This window comes from Spermophilus citellus, assembly GCF_964194105.1.
Source record: "Spermophilus citellus genome assembly, chromosome: 7".
NCBI lineage: Eukaryota > Metazoa > Chordata > Mammalia > Rodentia > Sciuridae > Spermophilus > Spermophilus citellus.
Genome location: NC_138188.1, coordinates 107333612 through 107358963, shown reverse-complemented (window position 1 = coordinate 107358963; position 25352 = coordinate 107333612). Strand labels below are relative to the sequence as shown.

Sequence of the window (25352 nt, the reverse complement as noted above, 5' to 3'; positions counted from 1 at the left end):
AGACCCAGTTCTGGCTGTCAGTAAACTCCTGGATACCCTTAGGCAAGGGATACAGCTCCTCTCTGGACTTTGCTATCTCATGACTAAAAGGAGAAAGTGGACAGGTCAGTGGTTCCCAGATACCAGTTTTCCAAAATCACCAACTTCCAGAAGCATCCCCTAGAGCCTCCAATCTGACATTTGCAGGATGGCATCGCACAATCATACACCACGCCTGGAGCATGGAATGGGCACCATCACCTTAGCCCTCAGGCCAGGTGCTGGCCCTGAGGGCTGCTGTTACTTCTGTAACTGTGTGCAGCCTCCAGGAACCTCAGGTGGGCCAGCTGCTCTGAGTGACGGTGATCCCTGGCTTGGAATACAGGAAGTTGGAAGGAGAGACAGAGGGAAGAGGACAGACAGAAGGGAAGAACCCAAGAAAAGGCCAGTAACATTACTGGCCCACCTGAAGACAGTCAAGCAAAGGTTTATCAGTGTCCAAGAGAAGGAAGGCATGAAGGAAAACGGGGACCCTGTGCATCAGCAGAGGGGTAATGAGGAAGAGGGAGGCTGGCTCTAGGTTGCCCACTGTGGTTTTGGTAAACCCACCTATGCTGACATGAGTCAGGCCACAGGACAGGCTGGTCCCAGATGATCCCAGCAGTGGTCCAGTGGGTAGAGAGGGTCATGTCAATATAGGGTTAGGATGCCAGCCAAGGATCATTCATCAGTGATGCCTCAGGATCCCTTCCTGGATCTCCTGGAGGCTGTAGAGACCTAAGCAGCAAGTGAGGACAGGGGGACTACCAACCCAGCCGTTCTTCTGTCTGCCCCAGAGCAGTGTTCAAGTAAGGGTGATGACAGCTAATGTGGGGTGACAGCTATGTCAGTCCTGGAGTGGGCAGCTGGGCTGGGCTGGACATCTCTGGAGCCCCCATGGTATGCACAGAGCCTGGGTGTCACAAGTGGGTGGGGATTGTGAAGTAGGCAGGGTATGGGACACCCCTTCTTGCCATACCTCTGTCAATCCAGGACAAGCAGCAGGTCTTTATACTCCCTCCTGGTGGGATGAGGGATGACTCAAGGGCACAGCCAGGACTTATGGGTAGACAGTAGAACTTCCTGACTCCAGGGAAGAGCCTGAAGGTCTGGGTCTAAGTGGGAATCTGGTCCCTAGTTTGTTCCCACTCTCCATGTATGTGCCTGTCCCCAGCCTGTCTTTCTCTGGCTTTTTATCGCTGAAAGTTCTCAACACCCATCTCAGCCACTCTCTCCAGGACTGCATTTTTGCCTCCATGGGCCTGGAGAGCACTTGCAGCCTTCCAGTCTTTGGCCCTTGATCAAAACCTCTCTCTACCAGCCCTAGGACAGTAATCTACCTCTGCTTCACATGTGCCTCTCCCCACTTTGGTTGAACCCCATTCTGGCTTCTTGGTCTGTATGCTATTTGTGACTCCTGACATCGCCCTGTCCTGGCCCAGCCTAAAGATTCTGCCTGGGAAAATAAGGCAATAGCAATTTGGGGTATGAGTATGGGAGCATGGTTCCACCACAAACTTGTGCTTCTGAGATCTGTTTGTTGTAGGGTTGCTGTGACTGAGTTCAAAGGCTGGGAAGAATCTTCAGAGTCATCTCTGCCAGCCCGCTCACTGGGAAGATGAGAAGGAAACTCAAGAACTTGGGCCGGGGGTTGGGGTGGGGTTCAGAGACATAGTCCATGCCTATCAAGTCCATGGGCTTTATCCCATCACCACAAAAAAGGAGGGAATGCAGAGACATGGAGGCTCATGGGACTTCCCTGAGTTCTGGGGACTTGTCTTGCCCTAGGGACCATAAACTGCCCTCTCCCAGTGGCAGTCTGGTTGCTGGAATTGCCTGGGAGCTGCGCCTGGTACCTGCATCCTAATCCAATCTGCAGATCCAGCTTGTTAATTTTATGCTTCATCAGCTGGCGGCTGCAGGAGCCTCTCGCTCAGGAAGGATGAGATTCCACCAGCATGGCCTGGCTCTCCTCCATTTGACTTTTGTGGGTTTTTTATTTGTGTTTTTAATTATATAAGTGATGCATGACTACAACCCTACTGTAAAAAGGTTTGAACGTTAAAAAAATAGACAGATGACCCTTTGTACCACCCCTCCTCCAAGTCAACGCTGTAACGCTTCAGTGTATCCCTTTTGGTGGATGCTGCAGCACAAATCCAGCCTGCTCTATCCTGCCTTATGAAGGAAAATAAATATGTCCTGGTTCCCAAAGGAACTGGCAAAACTGCACCTATTTAGAAACAGCGACCTGGCTGGGTAGGGAAGAAGGTGTAGGAATCAGTGATAGGGCAAAGAACGAGACAGGACAAGAGATGAAGGGGGTATCCTTACCTTTCGGTCATCTTTGAAGGCATCAGCAGTGGCAGTAAAGTACGGGATGACCTTCTTACAGTGTGGGCACCCTGTGTGAGAGGGAACAGATCGTCACACACTGAGACTGCAGAGACAGGGCCACTTCCATGAGTCTCCAGAGAGGCTTTTCCAGGAGTCCCTGATACAAGCATCAGTGAGCTCCTGCCCCAGGACCTCCCATCTACCGTCCCCTCAATCCTTATTCTCCGGGATTCTTCCACAGAGGCTGCCCTCAGGACTAGGAAGAACCTGATCCAGGGAGCAGAGGGAGCTTTGGGTTCAGGAAGAAGCATGTGTGCTCAGGATTCCCAAGCCTGTTACATTCTTCTCTTGCCCCAGGATGACAGAAAAATATCTACACTTCATGACTATAAAGTGGCACTGGGAAAGACAGGGGACGGGGCAGCCACTCTGAGCTCCCAAGGTTCATGATCCACTGCTAACTTCTAGACCCCTGGCAAGCCCCACCCTTTGCCCTACACCTTGACCTAGAAACCAGGAGAGACTCAAGACAGGCTAGGATGGAAAACGAACTACAGGGGGTCGACAGTAGTCACCAAGCTCCCGGACACTTCCTGTCTCCAGGAAAAGGCCTGTCAAAATGGATGAGGGCCTTCGATGTTCCGCTAGTGCGTGCCCTTCCCTGGTGATCTTGTCTCTTGCTCTGTGCATCATCCTGAGCCCTCCATCTGGGGTGCAGGGCAGGACCTGTTCATGGCCATTTCTCCAGAAGCTTCAGGCTGCTTTGGCCTTCCCCTCAGTGTGAACAGATCAGAGCCCAAACCCACCTCCTCTCTTTCCATTCCCAAGATACTGATGAACAGAACTGCCAAGAGGACAGAATGGCTTTGACCCTGACTGTGGTAATTAATTCTGATCAAAACAGGTGTGAGAGGCCACGTGCTCCAGGGGGAGACCTGGCTGTAGCCATAACTTCCTGCCAAACAGCCTGCACGTCCCCCGCCCTGGGGAAGAGAATGACGTGGTGGGGAACAGAAATAGCTTTGCTCTTCTGCTTTCTCCTTTTTAGAGTAAGATAATAATGACTGGCATTTCAAAGGGTTTTGTGAAACCAAATTAAGGCTAGGCTACAAATTTAATCTGAATTTAATCAGCACTTGAGCTGTGTTCTGAGGTGGGTGGGTGGGCCATATGGTCTGGCTGGTGGAGTGGCTGGCTGGGCCAGAACAACATTGGGGGTGGTGGGGAGGGGGCTTAGAGGGATTTCCCCAACATCTGACACAGAAGGAGCAGAAGAGACCTGGGCTGGTTATGAGTTATATCAGAACTAAATGAGAAAAAGTGCCTAGTGCAGCCTACATGGTAGATACCAGATGGATGACTTTTAATTGCCTAAAATGACAATTACAAGTAACACTTAACTAATTTGTCCTAAAAGACGGATAAAGAGCTCAAACGCATGAAGATGTCACACTCTAAAGGAGTGATATTATATAATTTTCTAAACATTTAAACAACACAAACTATCGGCTAACAATATCTATCAAACTTGCAGGCAGCTACAGGCCCCTGCGCATCCACTAACTATATTAGGCTGGCTGAAAATCATCTACCCCATCCTCAAAATCTGGTTTCACTATTAATTTTCACTTTTTAACCTCTTTACTTGTTGAAAGTGTAAATGTTAACTGTCAGATTAGTGCACATTTCTGTACCATCAATTTAAAATACCTGGGCCTCAGATTAATGGCCTCAGTTGCATCTCATTTTCTCATTATCTAGAAGGAAGAGCATGGCCAGTTAGTAACAAGAGGTCTTTCTCGGAAAGCACACGAAGACATTTCCAAGAGGTGGCAGGTGGATCAGGCAGGCATGCTTTTTAAAAATTGGGGCTTTAAAAAAAAAGGCACCCCACTTTGAGGAGCAGGAAAAGCCTCCTCCAGAGTTGGGACAGAGGAGTCAAGAGTCAGAGTGGGGTGGAAAGTCCCACAGAGACTGGCCACACTGTCCTAAGAAGGGCTGTCCCCATGACTGGGCCACACATGGTACAGGGCAATGACACAGCAGGAGGAGGAGGAATGGGGTGACATGGGAGGCACAGGAATGTAGGAATGAAGTGGGGGTGTGAGGAGATGGGGAAGCAGGAATGCGGGGGACTAAAGAGGTGGGGGTGAAGGGATGAGAGGGATGTGGGGAAGGCAGACGGGGGAGCAGGACGTAAGGGCCAGCTTTTGCTTCTGACTTTCATCAGGTGTTTGACTGCACTGCTTGACCTTTCTGCAATGCTGCAGTGTTTAAATTCTCTTTGTGTCTGCCCTGACCCTCCCTTCTGGGGACTGAGCCCAGGGCCTCAAACATGCCAGGCAAGTGCTCCACCACTGAGCTACATCTCTAGCCTTTTCAAAATTTTATTTTGAGACAGGGTCTTGCTAAGTTACCCAAGCTGGCTGAACTTTCAATTCCCCTGCCTCAGCCTTTGGAGTAGCTGGGATTACACGTGTGCATCATATAGCTTCTGTATATAAATGAGTTTAAGTATACTATAGTGTTCATAGTTTACATAAGTACATATTATTTTTTATTATCAAAAAATATATTTCTTTGTCCATGGGTGGTCTTCCCTTGTCCCCACCCCCCACCCCCACACTGATGAAATTGTATCCCCCAGGTATACTGGGGTAAGATTTGGAAATAGGGGGGCTGGACTTGTAGCTCAGTGATAGAGCACTTGCCTAGTACCTGTGAGGCACTGGGTTCCATTCTAGCACCACATAAAAGTAAATAAAGACATTGTGTCCATATACAAATAAAAAAAATTAAAAAATATTTGGAAATAGAAAAGGGAAAAAGAGAGAGATGGGAAAACTCTAAGGGGTAAACCTTTGCCAGAAAATGAGTCACTGAGCGACAAGGCCCCAAAAGGACTGTCAGAGTAGACAGGAGCCCCTGAGGCATGGCAGGGACATGCATGGTGCTTCCTGTACCATGGGCCGGGACACTGCCCAACATAGCCACTATTTGATCAAAGAAGAAAGGACGGTGAGTTTTACAGTCCAGGAGGGTAGGAGTCGCTACCTCAGAATTCCTGGAGATTTAAGAGCCTGTCTGCTCCCTTATCTGGTGGGGCCTTTGTGTCAGTCACGAGGGTCCTCTAGTCAGAGGGCTCTAGCTCAGAGGCCTGGACGCTCTGGGAGAAAGCATTTAATCTGCACTTTGTGACGTCCACCCGGTAACGGGTCAGGGACTCCTGTAGCCAAGTGCTCACTTGCTAAGAAAACTCTTTCTGAATTGTGCCTGTGACAGAGAGCCACCCAGGCTGAGGAAGGCCTGCCACTAACTTGACACAAGACCCTGAGCAGGTCACACCACTCCTGGGTCTCATCTCTGCCTTCTTTTGCCCTGAAGGAAGATGTTCTCAAAATCCAGTCAGGCTTCTAAGCCCACTCCAAGGACAGTGAGAAGTTCTAGAAGGAACTCGGAGAACAAGTCCAGCTCTGACAAGAGGCAGAAGCTGAGGGGCAGGAAGGCCACCAACACACACACATTGGCCACCAGAGAGATGGGGTCGGAGGCCGGGGTCTGCCAGGTCCAGACAGTGGCCCTTCCCAGCCAGTGAGAGTGAGAAGACATTACAGATTACTGCCACTAGAACAGCGGGGGCAGGAGGGGAGCAAACAGGAGGGCCAGCTACAACTGAGCAGGTTTATGACTAGATTGAGCTGCCTGGCATCTCTGTAGACAGCAGCTTTTATTATCCTCACTCCATTAAGCTGAGCTGTAACCTGGGGGAGGGAGAGAAGGGCAACAGAACAGTGGGAAATTCTAAGAACCTTTCCTTCTAAGTGTCAATTAACAACTTCAAAATGGGAATACACAAAAACCCGAGGTCACAGACACCCACGGTAGCAGACCTGTCACATCCTCAGCTTATGCTGTGATTAAAATGAGAATCACATGGGACTGGGGATGGGACTGGGGATGGGACTGGGGATGGGACTGTGCCTGTTCCTGCACCACAGAATCAAACCCAAATGGCTCAGACCCACTGGGAAGGTCACGGGAAGGGGATTCCAAAGTCCCAAAGGCAAAGACAGTGCCTGGAGGAGGAGGAAGAGCAGGAGGAAGAAGAGGGGCGGCAAGGAAGTGGCGGGCCTGGGACAGGCAGCACAAAGAACCCCGGATGGGAGGAGACTGGGCCCCAGTCCAGACAGAGGCAGAGGGCTTTACCCTGAAAAAGTTGCCCCCCAAATGAGGGTGAGACCCCCTCAGGGCTGACAAAAGGAAACCCTGGATATTTAAGGCCTTCTCAGCCGGGGGTGAAACCAAGGAGGCTGGCTCCTAGTAGAGATGCTTCTAGAGTTGACAAGTGGTTGTTCTGGTCCCTGGGGTGTAGTGGGAGATGTCTTCTTGGTTTGGGGAGTGGCCCCTCTCACCTCGCCCCTCAGGGGAATGAGCTACTTACACGGAGCATAGAACATGACCAAGGTGTGTTTCTTCCTCTTCAGGGTGTCCCGGAAGTTGTCCCCCACCAGATGTAACACACTTGTCTGCTGCTCTTCCCAAGTGGGCTCTGGGGGTGGAGGGGCCTCGGGGCTGCAGGAAGCGGGGGTCGGGGAGCAGTTATGAGGAGGGAGTTGGGGATTGACAGGTGTTCCCACCCCCACAGGAACACACATGAATTCCCTTTGCATTACTTCTGAAATTTCACTGTAAAACCTCCCTTTAAACTCTCACAGGTCCACATCATCCACAAAAAGATTCCTTCTGAGGGAAGCCATTTGTGGAGCTGTGGGAGATCTGCTTCTCTTTTAGGTCAGGCACATCTTTGGATATGGGCCATGAGCCCTCCCCAAGGGTATAGAACCTCTTCTCAGCCCTCCCTCCTGCCTCCTAGGGACTCCTAAATCATCTTCTTCTCCAAAGCTTTTGTTTTTAGCACAGACCAAGAAGTAAGGTGGGCCTAGATTCGAATCTGTATCACTAGCCTGTTGTGTGATCTTGGGTAAGTCACTAAATCCCTCTGAGCCTCTATTTTCTTTTCTGTTAAATGAACGCAGTGGCACCTGCATCTGCGATATCAATGAAGAGCAGAGGCAGTTCATGTAGAGCACCTATTTGATCCAGCAATGGGCATTTACTAAGAACTGGGAAGCTCTAATAAGTGACAGGCAGTAAATAAATGCCTGTCCGCTGGTTCCCTCCACTCTGCCTCACACGAGGATACAGAAATCTTGCTGTGGAATGTTCCCCAAAGGCCCATGTGTTAAAGAAGCTGGAGGAGGAAGACCAACTTGGAAGTGCAAAGGAGGAAGAGGGAAGAGCAATGCGTTCTAAGTCTTGGTGGGTTGGAAGTAACAGTTCCCAAGAATGACATTATTTGGAAGTGGTAGAAACTTTTAATAGGTGGGACTTAGTGGGAGGTTTTAGGTCACTGCTGGGTTTGAAGTTCACTGCCACGAACTGAAACCTCTGAAACTGTGAGCCAAAATAAACCTTGTCTCAGATATTTGTTACAGTAAAGCCAACTATCAGGGAGCTGCAGGGTCATTTAAAAGCTTTTACTGCCCTTACTCCCCCTATTCTACAGCCCTCTTTCCCTTCCTCCTCTGAGCAATGTCCCCCCCTGCACTCTCGTCACAGCTACTGCCAGGCTTGGTGCAGAGCCAGCCAGGCACGGAGCTACTCTGACTATACTCACTTTTTTGAGGCCCTCTCTGCACCAAAAGCAACTGTGTCCCCCACCTGGCACACAGCCCTTTCTTCCAATTCCATTCCAAGCCTTTGCAATTCTCAAAAAAGATGTCATCCCTCTGCATGGCTTCAGTGACACCCACAGTTGAGGGTAACTGGAGCCCTGATGCCTGGCTCCAGGTGATTTTCACCCACTTCAGGTAGAGGCCCCGCTATTACTTCCAACCCACCAAGACTTAGAACACATCACTCTTCCCTGCTCCTCCTTTGTACCTCCCAAGTTGGTCTTCCTCCCCCAACTTTCTCATGTTGGCACAGCACTCCTGAGCTTGGGACCAAGACTAGTCCCTCCCCCCTTCCCTGTCTTCCTTCCTTTGTCCTCCAGGCTCCCTGGCTCCATGGATGACACCACCAACCTGACCTTTCTGCTCTTCCCTTATCCTGAATATTGGTTTTTTTGGCTGCCGGCCTACAGGCACGTCTCAGTCACCTGCAGCTTGGCCACCTGTGCAGACACTGGCAGACACCTTGCACCTCACCTGGCACCGTCTGCTCTCCCTGCATCTGGGTGAGAAGCCTCAATCCTCTACCCGAGAGCCATCTGCTGACCATGTACCACCTGGAGGCTCCCTTCCATGTGCCTGAAAGAACTACAATTTGTCCCTGGGCAGGGTCCTTCATGGCTCTGCACCCAAGTTTCTCTTCATCAATGAAATAGGAATAAAAACTCTTATTAAAAGAATAAATTCCTCAGTAGGATTTGTGATGACACAGGTGTGAGTTAGAAAAGCAAGGGACAGGAGATGTGGCAAAGTACGTGCCTTACGCATGTGGCACCCTGGGTTTGATCCCCAGCACTGTGAAAAGGCAAAAGAAAAAGAGATGGGAGAGCTTTCTACAAAGGCTCAGTGGTATCATCACTTGTCACATAGTGTCAATCAAAGCCGCCCTGACAGCTCCAGTCAGTCATAAAAACAACCTCCTTTGAGTATTTCCGTGAGAGGCATCATGCTAAGCACTTTTCACACTTAATTCCCTAGACAAGTCTACTGGTAAAGTGCTGTCTCCATTTTACAGAGGGGAAATGGGCTTCGAGGGGTCAAGGACATGGCTCAGGGTCATACTCCGAGAGCAGGTCTCACAGTCCATGAAGACCATGCTTTTCATGTTCTCAGTGGTGGGGACTATGCACAGGAAGGACAGAGGCACCTGTGCTCAGTGTGCAGGACTCTGGAGCACTGATGAGCAATGATCAACTCTCTGAATCCCTCAGCATTACCAGGACCTATGACCTGATCCTCCCCTGCCTCAGTGCCACCCAGAGCATGGCTGGAATGGCGGGTGTGAATGAATCATAGATACCAGGTACCAGAAGGCTCGAGAGGAGCAAGCACCAGCTCTTCTGGAGGCAAGTCACTCCCTCTGGTCCCTCCAACACAGGCCTGCCTTCCCTTAGGATCCAGCCCAAGTGGATGAGCAGGATAAAGTGGGAGAGGCAGACCCAGGCCCTCAGCCTGTTGTCTTCTGCTCGTGCCAGCTCTGCTCCTGTTCTTTGTGCTGCTTTTCCCCTAGACACCATGGTGGTGGAGAGTCCCATTCACACCTCTTAAACCAAAGCTTCAGGAATGGGAGTCCCAGAATTCGGCCTTAAAAAAGCACTTCTCACCACGGAATGCTAATTTACATCAAGTTGGAGGACTAATGTCCTGACCAAGTACGTCAATTGAAGCGCTGTTATTTTGCACAGTTCTTGTGTTGTTTTGTGACTTTTCACCGTGCTTTGCACACGGGCATCACTACCCCGTGTACTAGGGACCTCGGCCAAGGCTGGAATGTTTTCCATTATTTTATCTTCCCCAACTGCTGAAGTGAGGAAATCTCCTGAAATACCCAAGCTCTGTGTGAACCTTCGAATCCAGCAGGGGTGGGTGGGGCAGGCAGAAGAGGGTCGCTCAACTGTGTCCTATACTCAAGCATGGCGGGAGGCTTCCTCCCTGTCTCAGTGCACCTATGCACTGGGCCCAATTAGTCCCCTCACAGAGGAGGAAATGCCAACCATCGTGGGCTCTAAACTCCCTGGGTCTTTAGGTCAATAATCACAAAGTTCTCTGGACTTGCAGGCTGTGTGAATTGAACTGTGTCCCCTGCAAATTCATGTTTTTTGTTTTGGTGACCTTAGTAAACCTACACACAGGCTAAGGGGGCTCTTTGAAAGCTTACCCTAAACCCCAAACTACAGCAGTATACTCTGTGGACACTATAGGAGGCCCAGCAACCACCAGCAAACCTGGGGTGGAATGAAGGTGGCTCTGGATGTGAGTAGCCGTGTGTTCCCTTCATTCACTCAAATGGGAGGAGCTCAACAGAGATGATGAAATGTGGGGCTAGGGAGACTCAAGGGGGACTGGAAACAGTGGATCTGGTGAAACTACATCCATGGGGGTGCTGAGAACCCGCTGGCTTGGCATGAGGTCAGGGTGAGAGAGGTGGCCTTAGGACCAAGGATGTCAACTCTGTCTTGGCTCCTGTGAGCCCTGGGCCAAGGACTGTGGGCCAGAGAGTTTAGTTCATCTTTTCAAGGAAGTCTCCAGTGGCCGATAGCCAGCAGTTAGGATGTGCCATTAAGATCATAAAACTCACTTCTGCATCCACTCAATAAACTTCTTCTTTGTTCTGAGCGCAGGCACTGCATATTTCTCTCCATTCTTAAAATACTTCAACGTAGGAAACTCTGAGATGTGGAATCTCTCTGCCAGGGCCTTGTTGACAGTGGCATCGACAGCTGCAAGGACACCAGAGCTCTGGGATGGGGGAAAGGCCAACCATGCATTACAGCCTCAGACTTGGTGCTGCTGGAGAGAGGAGCCCAGATGCTGGCCCCACACCCCTCCTGGTCCTGCCGAAGTCTAACTGGGGTGCCTGGTCCCCAGGAGCCACAGATCCCAGGGTACAGCTGAACACTGGCAGGGGCTGAGAGGAGGTTTTTGAAACTGCCCCACCAACCATGCTGGGCAGACTAGGGCCAGCTCCCAATATCAAGGTCCCAGAGGAAAGATGGAGTAGGCAGAGGTCACCTGGACAGGTAATGGGAACACGGCCCCATAGGTTTTCTGTCCCCCTCCATCCCTGGTGGGGACCCCACATGTCCCAACCAAGATGTGTCGACTGAGGGACACAGAAGCACTGCAGGCCTCCAGGGAGCGGGAGAGCTGCTTTCAGGGCACGCAGGGGATGTCGCTGTAATGATTCTATGTGTCAGTGACTCTTCAAAGGGAAAGGGGAGGGGTCAGGGGAGGAAGCTTACTTCTGCTTCTCCATGGAGGACTTCCGCTGCACTCTCAAACTCTGGCTTCATCTTCTTACAGTGTCCACACCCTGCGGGGGGGAGAGCAAGAGAAACCATTTCCATGGCACGAAGACCCTGGTGATGCTCCCTGTGCTGCCTCCCCAGGACAGCCTGACCCCGTTCCCAGAATCTGGAGTACGTGAGAGAAAAGAAGACAGATGCCAGCTCAGAGAAAAGAGCTCTTCAGCCTAATCCATTGGGGTGGGCTGGGATGGCAGGGTGCCCAAGAGACAAAAATGAGACGACTACATAACAACACTTGCAACACGAATACAGCCCCGGTGTGCCGGGCACTGACCTAGTGTTTTATATCCTCACACTGGCCCTACAGGTAGGAACTGACAGGATCTCCATTTCACAGATGGAAAAACTGAGGCACCAAGAGCATGGGGGACTGCCCTTAGCTGCACACACAACCACAGGTCATAGAGCCAGGCTGAAAATCAAAGTAACCCAGTTGGAGACCACGGCATGGGAAACACATGCCTCCTATTCCATCATCATGTCTGGATCTGAGTTAATAAGAACTCATAGAAGCAAAAGTGAATTTTTCCCAGGGAAAATTAAGTTCTAGTTGTCCCCACAGGAGAGGGGTTATGATGCAACAGACAAAAAGATTTGACTTCCTGTTTCCAAATGAATAGCATTTTCTTGGGACAAAGACAGCTGTGCCCTTTTCTCACAACCACATGAATGCAGTCGGATGTCATGAAGAATAACATAGGAAGGAAACAGGCACTATGTGCAGATGACATCAGGGTTGGGGTAAACTCTTCATTTTCATAGAAAGAGTGCTCTCTGGCTTTCGGTGCTGGAGGGGTGATGAGGTGAGACGATCGGGACTGACTCAAGGCTGCAGGCTGCTCTGGAGGGGAACCGACTGCATGGGCACCCCGCATACATCAGGCTCAGCGGATGCCAAGATGTAACTCAGCCTTCTTGGGGTGTGCTACTATGTGGGAGCTGACAGCACAGAAATTCTGATTGTTAGGACAAAGAAATTCAAGAGGCACGGAAGACAGACTTGTATGATCAGAGACCTCCCACGTCCTTCCAAGAGCCACCTGAGCCACAGAATCAGCCTCCATTGAGCCCTGAGCGGGGATGAAGGTTCTTGTTTCTCCTCCAAGGTCACTGCGACGAGAGTCAGTTTCCCTCTTACTCCTTCCATTCTATTCTTCAGTCCATCCTTGCCCGGCCCCTCCCAGGGACAAGGGGCCTCAGAGTAGCTACTCCCACTACTGGTAACATAAAACCTAACGGATCATCAAATTCCCAGGCAGTGCCGTCAAGCCCCTCCTCTGGAAAGAGCACCTGGGACTGGACGCAGTCAAGAAAACTGACCTGGACGGAATCCAGCCCGGGCAGCAGCTGCAGTTCTTAGCTACACCAATATGTTGGTTCTTCCCAAGGGGGTATGTGGCAGAGTGACACCACAAACTCCTCAACTTGGAAGCTCCACAGGGCCCAGTGGACAGGAAGGAGAGAGAGCGCCAAACACAGGCCCCTTGCATAGGGAGCTCCTTACTCCAGCTGGGCTGCAATGCAGAGGAGAGGGGAGGCTTTTCCTTGGGCTCTTCCCATTTAAAGATAGAGAGGAACATGGTCTTCAGTAGAGAGGGAAATAGCGCTTTCAAGAGATGAACCAGAAAATGCACTTCCTGTCCCCATCCCCTACACCCTGGGGAGCTGAAGGCTTCTCCCTTGGACCCTGCCACATGTTGTACACGCATTACACTGTCATCATGCAGGGCCTGTGGGTTTTCTACCTTGTACCTCCACAGCAAAAAGGGTCACCGTTTAATAGAAACATAAGTATTTATTGGTTGGCAAGAAAAGAACATACTGAAGTAAGTAATTAGTAGAGGGTTTGGGAAGACTTCTGGAGGAGGCAGATGACAGGACCCGTGGAGGGGAGTAAGAGGGGCAGCACCCAGACCCCACTCGGCAGAGCAAGAGCAGCCCAGAGGAACAGGGACGCCCCAGGACCCACTCAGCAGTGCGAATTCTGCCTCTGAGACCAAGGAGGGGCCACTGTCCTAAGGCTCAGACGCCCTGTCCCAGGACTTGTAGAGGGATCAAGGTCATTGCTATTTTGAATAATAAGAACATTATTTCCCATAAGTGAACTTCTAGTGACATCATAATCCATGTGTCATTTTCTAAACAATCAGTTTACAAAAGGGTCGATAAGGCAAGTTGGTCGTTTGTTTTCCCCACAGAAACCACTTTATACTCGGATTACAAGCAGATTCCCCGGAGTGACGGCAAATGCCGGTGTAACAGGATGTACCTGAAGCACACAGAGTGTTTCCATCTCACTGAATCTGCCCCCAGATGGGAAGGCACAGCCTGCAACCCAGCTGGAGACCCAGAGCCGCCCCTCCTGCCGGGCAACAAGAGAGCTCCATCAGGGCAGGGGCGGTGGCAGGCCTCGGGGCCACTGCCTCTAACAGAATATCCTCCCGGCATCCCCCACAAAGACGCAGCTACACCTCCAATTTAATGAATGACTTCTGAGGGATCTCAAATCCCCTCACTGGCTCATAGAACTCAGATCCCAGGTCAAGAGGCCAGGGCAGAAGACTGCCCAAAGCTGAGCCAATCCTTTCCCTAGAGGAGGTCCATGGAAGGACCCGGAGAGCCACTCCACTGATGTCCTTCCATGCCACTCCATAGGTCAGCAGCAAATGGAACATTCTATGGAAGGTTCTACTGAATTACCACGAAAAAAAATTAAGATTTAAAAATGTATTTGATTCTAATTAGGATAAGAAGAAAGGAAGAGATTATTTTGGGGAGTTTATGGTCAGGTTGAAATGTTCTACAAATTTTACCCCCTCAGCCCCAGGTCTACCTCCAGGCTGACAGCTCCCTGCACCCCACAGGAGGGGACCACCATTCTCCTGCCCCCAAGCTGACTGGGGTGGAGTTGGGAGGTTTGTACTGCACAGAGACCTTGAGAAAAGAAAGCTCAGTGGCACTTCTGCGGCTGCAGGCCCATCATCCAAGAGCCCAGCCTGCCCTGGAGAAGAAGAGGGTGATCCCTGCACAGTCCTCCCAGCACCGCCTGGAGACAGGCTGGCTCAGCCCAGGGAAAGATGCCCGGCAGGCTTCCGGAGATGGCCCCCAAACACACTCTCTCCTAAACATGATGTAGGTGGCGCTACAGTCAGGCCAGTTGTTGGCAGGGCCCATGGTCAAGGTGGACAGTGGGTTTGGAGTAGGGATCAGGGGAGGAAAGACCAAGGCAGCCATTGCCACTAATGGAAAACGACTGCTTCCAAATGACCCAGTGCATGTGGCAGGACCCCTGAAGATTGGAGAATCCACCTTGCACTGGGGGTAGAGAGTGCTACCTCTGAACCAGGGTCCTGCCCTTTGGTGCCACTGTCCTGCCTGTTTCCATCAGTGACAGCCAGAGAGGGGTGGCCATCAACCCATGGGGTCTGCCATACACGTGGAGGGAGGGATGGCTGGAGTATGTGCCAGGAAAATCCTAAGACTTACCCAAGCAAGAAAAAGCTTGCTATCTTCTGGAGACTTCTACACAGTCTATCTGTGGAGCTCCAAGAGATGCATGGCAGAGTTCAATATGTCTGTTTGACAGAGCCAGAAATCATGGTTCCGGGAGACGAAGTGATAATCCCACCAGGGCTTCTACCTCTTTATCACAACCATTTCCCTGACAGATGAGGTCTCTCTGCACTCTTCCGGGTCCACTCCAGTCCCAATGAATGAGTTATTTTTCGTCTTATCACAAAATATCCCCCCCCCCCTTCTTTTAAACTGAGGATTAAACCAAGGGGCAATTTACTACTGAGCCACATTCCTAGACACCACCCCCCACCACCGCTTTTTTAAAATTTTGAGACAGGGTCTCGCTAAGTTGCTTAGCGCTTTGTTAAATGGCTAAAAGCTGGCCTTGAACTTGCAATCCTCCTACCTCAGGCTCCCAAGTTATTGGGATTACAGACATGCACCACGTCTTCCAGCATTACAAAATACTTCTTATTTCTTCAAGTATTTCTATGGCATTTAATTTTATGTTGCCTTGAGACTGTTACATTGCTGTGCTCTGATATTTAAGAGCACCCAGGGTACCTTTTCAAAACAGAAATCACTTCAAATGCCCTTGCTTAAAACTTTCCAAGGGCTTCCCATCACAGAGAGATTAAAATTCAAACTCCTTATTGTAGCCACAGCCTTGCATGTTCTGGCTCCTGTGTACTCAGGTCCACGCTGCAGCCTCGGGCCCCCTTCTCCTCCCCTATCACACCCATCTCCGTTCTACCTCAGGACCCTTGAATATGCTTTTGCCTCTGCCTGGAACATGGTCTTCCCCCAGTCTATGTTAGGCTCACTCCATATCACTGAGGCTTTTGCTCACTTTTTATTTCCACAGATACCCTCCCTGACCACCTGACCAGAAGGAGCCTCACCCTTCAGCTCTCTTCCACTACCCAGCTTTATTTCCTTAATCGTACTCAAAATAGATGGAGCAGCCCCGCTAACTTGTGTTCGGTCTGTCCCTCAGCTGGAATGTCTAGCTGATAGTGACAGATGACGGTGCTCTGCACACTTTCTGAATGAATTAACCTCAGGATGGTACGGTTCAGGTTTACACCTATGCACACAACTGCTATGGTTAGGAAAAGCATCCTCCAAAGGCCCAAGTGTTAAAGGCTTGGTTTCCAGTCTGTGTGCTGTTGGGAGGTGGGAGAACCTTTAAGAGGTGGGGCCCAACAGGAGGAAGCTAGGTCCCTGGGAGTGTGCCCTTGAAGGGGATCACGAGGCCCCAGCTTCTCCTTTCCTTCACTTCCCAGTGCCATGAGGTGAGCAACCTCCTCTGCCATGTGCTCCAGCCACGATGTACTGAAACCACAGGCCCCAAAGCAATGGTGCCCATGGACCATAGGAAAAGTCCCTCTGAAACTGTGAACCAAAATAAACCTCCTGCTTTGGGGTTATCTCAGGTATTTTGTCACAGTGATTAAAAACAAACACAAAAGGCTTAACTTACTGTTTTCTGGGCAAGGGTCAGGACTTGCACTCAGATGATTGCTGATTTGACTAAGCACCTCTGCTTGGCATAGCTGGCGACCCAGCTAGTCACTGCACATGCCTGCCCTCCTCCCCACTACCGTCTGTGTGCTTCCCTGGCTCCTCACTAGAAATGTCTTCAGAAATCAACATCTTTTGGTATTATTCTAGCATTTCCCATACATACCCTAGAGCTCTCTTGATATTGTTCGATTTTCAATTCTAGCATCAATTCCTTCTGCCTCGAACAAGACACTAAGGATAAGCAATAAACTTCTGAAAACAGAGTTTACAATGAGACTGGCCAGGTCCAGAGGAGGAGAAAGGCCTGGTTGAGCAAAGGTCTCCCTCCCTGACACCTGCCTGTCCTGGAGAGCCGGGGTGACAAATGACGTCTGCCTTGACCTGAGCCCCAGCCTCCTGGGCCTGGCCTTCAGCATGTTCCTGGCTGTGTGGGCTGCGGGGTAACCAGCGGAGGAGGGTGAGACGCGGGGAGCAGAGCTCTGGCCTGCTGCATTTAGTGTTCTCATTGTGATTTGACAGGCCATTAAGTTTTACTGCCAAACTTCCTCATTGGGTTTTTACCATCTGTGTGAGTGCACTTGTTCGCAGTTTCATGATCTGGCATGGAGGTCTGCACATCAACTCCTCGATCACACTCTCTTTGGGCTGTGGAAATGTTGGTCTCCTGTCAATCCTAAGCCCTCAGATTCTTCTTCATTTAATTAAATGCAATTGCATTTATGATTTTATTACAGATCAGCTATGGCACTTCCCTCAGAACTAGAATTACAATTTTCCAGGGGACCACATTAATCTGTAAAGATCCCTAGTAGCCAGTTCCCTGGGAAGTACCTGGGTTTTAGGTGAGCCTGGCTCCTGCCTTACTGGACCTTGTCTTGGATGGACCAGGAAGAATGGGTTTCCTACAAATACTGTTAGACTCACTGATGCTTGACCACTATGAGGGGCCTCACAGAGACCCTGGGGGTTCTTCCAAGGTTCTTTCTTGTTGTCTAGGCACTAAAGCTGACTCACTGACACAGACATCCCGGGCAGATTCACACACTGATGAACACCTCTGTGCAAACCAGCCCTTCTTTTTGCACAGTGGATCCCCCTGCCCTTATGGAGTGCAAAACGTGGAAAGTATTTAAATTCTTATTTCCAGGCTCCCATCCTAAAGAAATAATCTGACATATGGACAAACACTTATGCATGAAAATGTTCTCTGCAACATGATTTATAATGTGAAATTCAGTGAACTACTCAAACCCTCGACATCATGGTGCTGGCTGAGCAATTTATGGCATCATTATATGATGGAATATTATATGGCCACCAAAAGCATGTACAAAAAGGTGTTTTTAATTACATAAGGAAATATAAGAGAACAATACAGGGAAAGTGTAAAGAAAAAAGATGCATGAGTAAAAGACTACACTCACATGAAAACATCTTCAAGGCCTAGTAATAAGTGAAAAAAAAAACAGAATCACAGAAAAATAAACAGAGAATAATTATATTCCTTTTTTGTTTTTTTGTTAGGACAAAAATCCTGTGTTTCAGGTAGAAGTACTGTGGAAGGTGAAAGAAGGCCATGCCAATTTTAGTAATGCCTAATCCCAGGAAAACAGGGGGTGGTTTTCCACTGATTGCACTGGATTCTCATGTACCTCCTGAACCTGGCCCTGCCAGCAACGAGGAAGCTGTTAATATTATTCTTAAATTATTTGGACAATTAGAAAAGCAAAAGTGATAGCATGAAGGTGTTTATAACGTGACAGTTACACAAACGTATACACATGTTCACAAAAAGGTCAATTTTATTGGACATTAATTTTTAAGAGTTAAAAACAGGGGAAAACATAAGAAAAAAAGACATGTAAGAATGATGGCTTAAAAACGAAGTGACTATCTCTGGATAATGGGATTACAGGTAGTTTTATTTCCTTCATCATTTATATTACTCTGTGCCTTTTTGAATTTCTACAAAGATCATATATCACTTTGAGAATTAGATAAAAATAAAGATTAAAAAAATACCATAAGAGAAAGAAATCTGGAGCCTGACAGGGACCTGCCACCAGACACAGCCCAGCTCCTGGAAGGCAGGCAGGCACAGAGGCTTCTTGCACACACCTGCTGGAGGTGAGCTGGGCCAAAGAAAGCATCTCTTCTCAGGCCTGTTGCCCAGGACAAGGGGCAGATGGAGCAGGAGGCGGGTGGGGGCAGAGTGCGTGCCTCCAGTTATCTCCTGCAGCACAGGGCGGAGGACAGGCAGGTGACTCTGGCTCCCTAGCAGATTCTTCTTAGGCCTCCACACCAGCGTAGGTGTTGGTGGGCCTGGTGGAGGGACCAAGCTGCTTCTCAGGGATGCCCTTGGCTCCTTTCAACCCGCTCCAGTGATGCTGACCAAGCTGCCACAACCACTGCACCACGTCCTTCCCCAGAAGTGACATGGAAAAGGACAGAAAACAAACAGCAAGAGAAGAGGAGTAACAGTGGACAATCTGACTTCTCAAACAAAATACCACACAAAGAAAAAAGGTCCCAGGGAATGGCAGCAACCATTGCTGCCCTTTGCAGACCCCACCTTTGTTCTCTGTGTGACGGGAGAACTGGGCCTGGAGCTGCAGACTCCCATGTCCCATGTGCACCAAGGGCCAGGAATGAAGCCTCCCAGACAAAGGAGGGGGGCTGAGCCAGAGGGAGGCTGCTCTAGGGCTGCAGGAGAGGGCTCTGTCACACACAGCACTGTGTATGTGGACAAACCCCTCCAGCCTGGCTCCTGGAGGGCCCCTGGGACAAACCTAGTATCTCAATGTGAGCCGGGGCAGGCTGGAGCTAGCCCATGTGGAGGGCCTAGCCTAGTGCTAACCTATGCTTATTATTCACTGATGACCCAGGAGTCCGGTGCACTTAAGAATGCACGTGGACTTTCAACAGATTCGCTGAGAAGGAGAGGGAAGGAAGATGAGGAGGCCACAGAGAAGCTGAGCAGGGGAGTGAATGGCAAGAAAGCTGGAGAGAGGGTAAAGGAGCTGGGGGCCAGTGGAAGTCTCAAGATGGGTCCAGCTTCAGCATAGTGAGGATATACAGCCAGGTCCTATGTGCTTCTGCCGAGGACCCAGGAATGTGCTCCACAGGCGTCCCGTGAAAGTTCTAGGCAGAGAAGCAAGTGATTTGCCTCTGGAACCTTCGGTTGCCAGGGGAGCACCCACCTTGGGCAGGCCCACCTGGGTCAGGAGAAGAGCGGAAGACCCTCTCTCTCCAGGCTTTGCAAATTAGGACCCGTAAAGAAACTAAGTGACTGAACACTTACTACACAAACACAGACACAACACTGCAAAGACGGTCTGGGGGTTCTCTCTGGAAGTACCAGGAATCATTTTAATTTTCTTCTCCATACTTTCCTATGTTACCCTTTCATAAATGTACATCCGTTACATTTAGAATTAGCTAAGCGTCATAAAAATAAATTCCGCTGTTTATATTGAGCCCCACGATTTCAGTCTGTTGGGTGTTTCTTTCTGCAACTGTTTGGTATTTTACCTGGCTATCCTTTTTCCAACTCCAACCCTTGCAAATCTGAAAGTATGCCATGTTTCTTACAGCTTCAACAAAGCTGCTATCTGAAAACAAAAAGCACTCTCTCTAGCCAGGTCCAGGCCAGGTTCAAGGGCACAGAGGGATGCTCCCCCATAGTGGCACCATCCTGCCTGATTCTCTCCTTTGCTCAGAAAAACAGCAACTCACTCTGGCAAATGTCTTAAGCAAGGTATGCCAGCTCATTCTAGTCACCCTGTTCCGCACACCCAACAGTCCTAAGTAGATAGTAATGGTCTGCTCCGTAACAGATCCCAGCCTATTTTCCTAAATCTCCGCAACAGTCTGTTCCCAACAGCCTGGGACGGACTGACAACTATAATCCTGTGATTTGCAGAAGTCATCTTTTCTGGCTTGGGAAGCCTGGGATGGCATCATGGGTTTCTGGCCTCCTGACACTTGTCCTGGTTTCCTGATCACTGTGGGCTTTTTGGAGCATTTTTGCACCAGGTGTAAAGTCCAGCAACAGAGAGCTCTACTCTCAGCTCTCCATCCTGAGCTCTGAATTCCCTTTAAACCAGGTCAAAGAGCATGCTTCCAGATAAGGAGGTGAGCACAGAGAGAAGAGCGTTCAGTGCACAGCCACTGCCATCTGATGCAATGTCATCAGGACATCAACCTCAGCCTTGGCCAGATCCCTCTTCACTCCAGGTGAAGCAGAAGTAAACTCACACACACAGAGCCGTGAATGGCCAGGGGACAGTAGACTCACTTGCTTCAGACAGAGAGAAGACGGGGGTGAACTCGTCCCAGGGGACAAGTGAAAACAGCCAGCCAGTATCTGCCTTTATAGCAGGGACAGGGAGACAAGAAGGGTGACTGTGGATTCAACATCAACATCATAGCTTCCTGCAAGGCCTTCTTTCCTCAGCAGCAGCTCTGAGAGTGGCCAGCAGAGCACACGTGAGCCAGGGAGGCCACGGCAGCGCAGCCCAGCTGTCCAACAGTGGCAATCTTCCAGGCACCTCTAACCTTGGGGACAACCTCACAAGGCCACAGCAGATCTGGGAGTGACACATTCCAAAGCCTGTTGTTATTGCCTTTAATCAGGAGGGTCCCAAACTGGAGGATCTTTGAAACTTACTTTTTTGAGCCTTTTTCATCTCTTTTCTAGAAACTCAGAAGAACCATAGGAAACACTTTTCCTTTGGATTCTCTTAAGAAGTGAGCACTTCTTAATGAGGAGCTAGGGAAGTCAAGAGTAATAGTATGTTCATGGACAATTCCCCGATGATCCAAATGCATGTGATGTTACTGGGAAGGGGAGAGTGAGCAGGAGCCTGGGGTCAGGACTTGACCCTGCTCCTCCCAGGTCTCTGTGGCCCCTGAAGTCTGAAGTACAGTACTCATGAGCAGTGGACAGGCTGATATTTCTCTGTGTGACAGTCTCCCTATCTACAAAATGGGACTCATCATACTCACTCTGTGGCACCGTGGGTAAGGTGAAACATGACCCTTCTGGAAGCCACTCTGTCATCATCAGTGTGACAACACACAAGTATTAGCATGAGGATCCAATGACATTACAATTATGACACTGATCCATGAAACTTGTAATTCATGTTTGTTTGTTTTGTTCTCCTCCATAATCTCTTACTCACCATCACTGGGCCAAAAAGCTGGCTGGAGGCTACAAGAGAACACACCCCACATGCAGGCCCTGTCCAAGGCTGTGCTGATAGGGCATCCCAGCTTCTCATCCACGAGGGGCCAGCTCCATCCCTGGGGTGCCATCCCCTTGTTCTCATATGATCCTTGTTCACCCTTCCAGGAGTGGCCTTCCTCCTCTTGGAAATCAGTTTTCCATTCTCCATAGGTGTGGGGAGGACACTGGTCCAGAAAGATCCTGAGCTGCAGGACTTCCAGCCATTATTGCAAGTACATGCTAACTGTGCCAACATACAACTAACGGGCTGAGACGGAAACCAGGTGAAGCAAAAAGAAGGCAGTCTAGAGTTGGGTGATCGGAGGCTTCAGCTGGCCTCATGATGCCTGCTCAGCTACCCGGCAAGCACAGGCCCTCTCTGTGCCTTGGTTCCCCAGCCCAGGTATGAGGAGGGTCGGCTACTGCTCTAGGTAGACTCTTAAGACCACTTCCCATCCTGACTCCTCCATTTCATGCTGGTGTAGAGGAAGCCCAGGCCTGCAGGTGGTGGAGCCTCACTGAGCTCTAGCTCAGGGATACCTGTGGCCTGATCAGGACTCAGTACGGTTCTGACGTTAATGCAAGGCAGGGATCCTGCCTGTCTCCATTGCATCCCCGGCTTAGCACTGTTCCTGGCATCCAACGTTAAGTGCCCGCTAGACCTGGGTCCCAAAGCAGCACGCCCATGCTACTCTGCAGGGTGGAGGGGGCAGAGGGGAGAGCAGAGTTCCACTCACATGGGGCGTGGAACATGACGAGGACAGAGGAGTGTTCCTTCACAAACTGGTCAAAGTCTTCATCGGTCAGGTGATAAACGGAGCCGCCCTCATCTGCCCAGGGAGTCTCAGGGACCTGGGGCTGTGGCGGGTGCGGACTGGAAGACCAAAAACAGGCAGAGCTCAGAGCAAGCCCGGGGCCTGAGAAGCCCTTACAAAATCCAGCCCTCTGGACACAAAGCTCCCACTGGGTTGGCATGTCCCATGCCAGGGGCTTGGCCTTTAACATGCCAGAAACTGGCCCTGGTGGAGGAGTCATAGAATGAGTGGCATGGCCCTGCCCACCTCCAACTTCCCTTGAGAGTCCCAGAGAGGTACTTAGCTCATACCCTGGTACAAATAGTGGCTTTCAGCTATCGCTCTGTAGGCAGTTCAGGAAATCTCACTTCCTCCCAGGAAGTGGGGGGCTTGTTAGCTTTCTCAAGCTATCGCAAAATATCAGCAAACTGGCAAAAATAAACATCAACAGTGGAGAGTGTGACCTTTGGAAAAGCTCCCTGTTGTGCTCAGTACTCCCCGCAGGGTGGGGGTGGAGGGTGGACAGGGGAGATGGAGGGAGGCGGCTGTGTGCAGTGGTTGAGGAGGAAGGAAAGTGGCCAGGTGTATGAGAAAGACTAAATCCAGGTTGGGAGAAGAAGCTGCTATGGGGGTGCAGGGGTGACCACTGACCAGCCTGAGGGAGAGAAGGTTGGGGTATCTAACTGTGACAGTGTCCACACCACCTCCCTCATCCTTCCAGAGGCCAAGACCAAACTTATGCAGTTCTCCCAGAGCCCAAATCAATGCCACCACTCATTAGCTGCAAAACCTTGGGCCGCTGCCTGACCTGTCAGGTGCCCATCCCCATAGTATGTAACCACACGCTGATATCTGCAAGGGAAAAGGCTCCCAGTGCCCTCCCTTGCTTGGGATCCCTGCTGCTTTACTGCCACAAGCACCTTTGCCAAAAAAGCACCTTAAGGGCAGTTTTGAAAAAACCCTTTAGTATGACAAATGTGAAAAGACAACCACTGTTTCTGCCCATGACGGCTGATGGTAGGAAACATTTTAAAGTTCCAGCGCTCAGGGCTGGAGAATTCATCAAAGAGAGCAGCAGGGCTCACACAACGGAGCCTGCCAACACCCCATGCCCCCACAGCAAAGCCTGGGTTTGGATGTTACCTTCGGAAGCCCACACTGGTGCTTCTAACTGGGTCCCACCGGCAGCCCCAGCCTCCCCGGTCCCAAGAGATGGAAAGTGGCAGGAAGATGGCAAACCATCTCAGGCCACGCATATCCAATGTCAGATGGAACTGGTGGCAAAAATCAAGCTTCAGAATGAGTCACCAGCCAGACAACAGTCCCAGACCACACCATGGAATCCAGCTTCTTACTCCTGGATTCAAACCACGAACCCCTCAACCACCAATTCCACCAGGGAACTCATCTTCAAGAACACCTGCACACACTCACACTTACGTGAATTGGAAGGTATTTACTACAGATTATTTGTCATGGCAGAGACTGGATACAATCCATTATTCACAGGCAGGGAGGGGACAGGTAGGGTAAACTGAGGTCCAGCCAAACAGTGGAGGGCTGAGCACTGAAGGAAGAACCAGGACTCACTCTGTATAATGACATGGACAGACTGCTGGACATGGACAGAATGGTCTATGATTTATTGACTCACATAAAAACAGGAAGACAAAATAAACTCATATTTGCTCTCATCTGCATAAGGACTTTCAGAACAGACAAGAAACGAGTTGAAGTTGTTACCTTTAGGGGGTGGGAGGAGAATACAACAGAGGAAATGGGTGGAAGAGAGGCTTTTTGATGTATACTTTGTAAGTATCTTTAAAATGTTTTTTTTTATTATGTTAATGTAATCTATTCAAAAATCAAAATAAATTTTTAAAAAATCCAGCAAGAGAATAAATACAAGATGGAGAAGCTGTGACTTGGTCGGGTCACACATGTATGAAAGAGCCTAAGATATATGTGGATTTAACACGGAGGAGAATGTACCCCCAAACCACCAAAGTGATAGTATAGTTGTTGTTTTTTTAAAAATATGAATCCTCTGGAGTACAAAATACAAAGCAGAAAAGGACAGGGCCTGAGGACCACAGTGATGCACAAAGATGAGGGCCCCCAAGGACCCAGAGGCACCAGGCTCAAAGCAGAGCTGCAGCCCCCTCTGAAAACAGATGTCACTAAACTTGGAGCAGTCGGATCCCCAGGTCCTGGGAAGCACCTCAATCCCACCCAACAGATGACCAGAAGTTTACTGTCCATGGAGCCTGCAGAGTGGGTGGAGATAAGAAAACGTGCTGGAAAGAGCAAGTGAACAAAGATCTGAGCCCAGAGCACTGAGTCTGCCCTCCACCGTGGGCCTCCCCAGAGGCCCTTTACTTTTTGAATCCAACACACAGTAGATGCCCAATAAATATTTGAGAGAAAAGTGGTTAAAGGAATGGGGGATGTTTAATTTGGAAAACATGAGAGAACACATGGGCTATCTTCAACCATTTCACACTGCCTTCAAGAGAAATTCTGGTTTTCTATGGCCCCAAATTGAGCATCAACACCAACAAGTGGATGCACCAGAGAAGGAAACATCAGCTCAGCATAAGCTAAGATCCACTCAGCAGGAGCTCAGAGGAGAGAGGGACAGAGAGCAGAGTGGGAGTGACAAGACCTGGCCGGGTCTGACTTCCTCTGCTCACTAGCTCCAGGAGCTCAGGCAAGCAAACTGGACTTAAAATGTCTGCAGGACGGTGTATGTGTGTGTGTGATCCTTCCTTCATTTGCCTCTCAGGTTAGACAGAGAATGCATGCGAGCTGCTTTGTGAATCTGTAAAATGCTACCCAAGTGTTCCTAGATATCGTACATGACCTTATCCATAAGAATCGTCCAATATGG

The 25352-nt window shown here is 49.9% G+C and overlaps 1 protein-coding gene across 4 annotated transcripts in view; it reads right to left on the bottom strand.

The window, feature by feature from the left end:
- The window catches only part of PDIA5 (protein disulfide isomerase family A member 5), an 89341-nt gene that overhangs the window by 5155 nt on the left and 58834 nt on the right, over positions 1-25352 (bottom strand). For all 4 annotated transcript variants that reach the window (XM_081302825.1, XM_081302827.1, XM_081302824.1 and 1 more), the window contains 5 exons: positions 22406-22542; positions 11330-11400; positions 10666-10826; positions 6797-6927; positions 2353-2423 (listed from right to left, as the gene is read on the bottom strand). In XM_081302825.1, coding sequence (XP_081158951.1) covers positions 2353-2423; positions 6797-6927; positions 10666-10826; positions 11330-11400; positions 22406-22542 — 571 coding nt within the window. The remainder of the gene's footprint in view (positions 1-2352; positions 2424-6796; positions 6928-10665; positions 10827-11329; positions 11401-22405; positions 22543-25352) is intronic.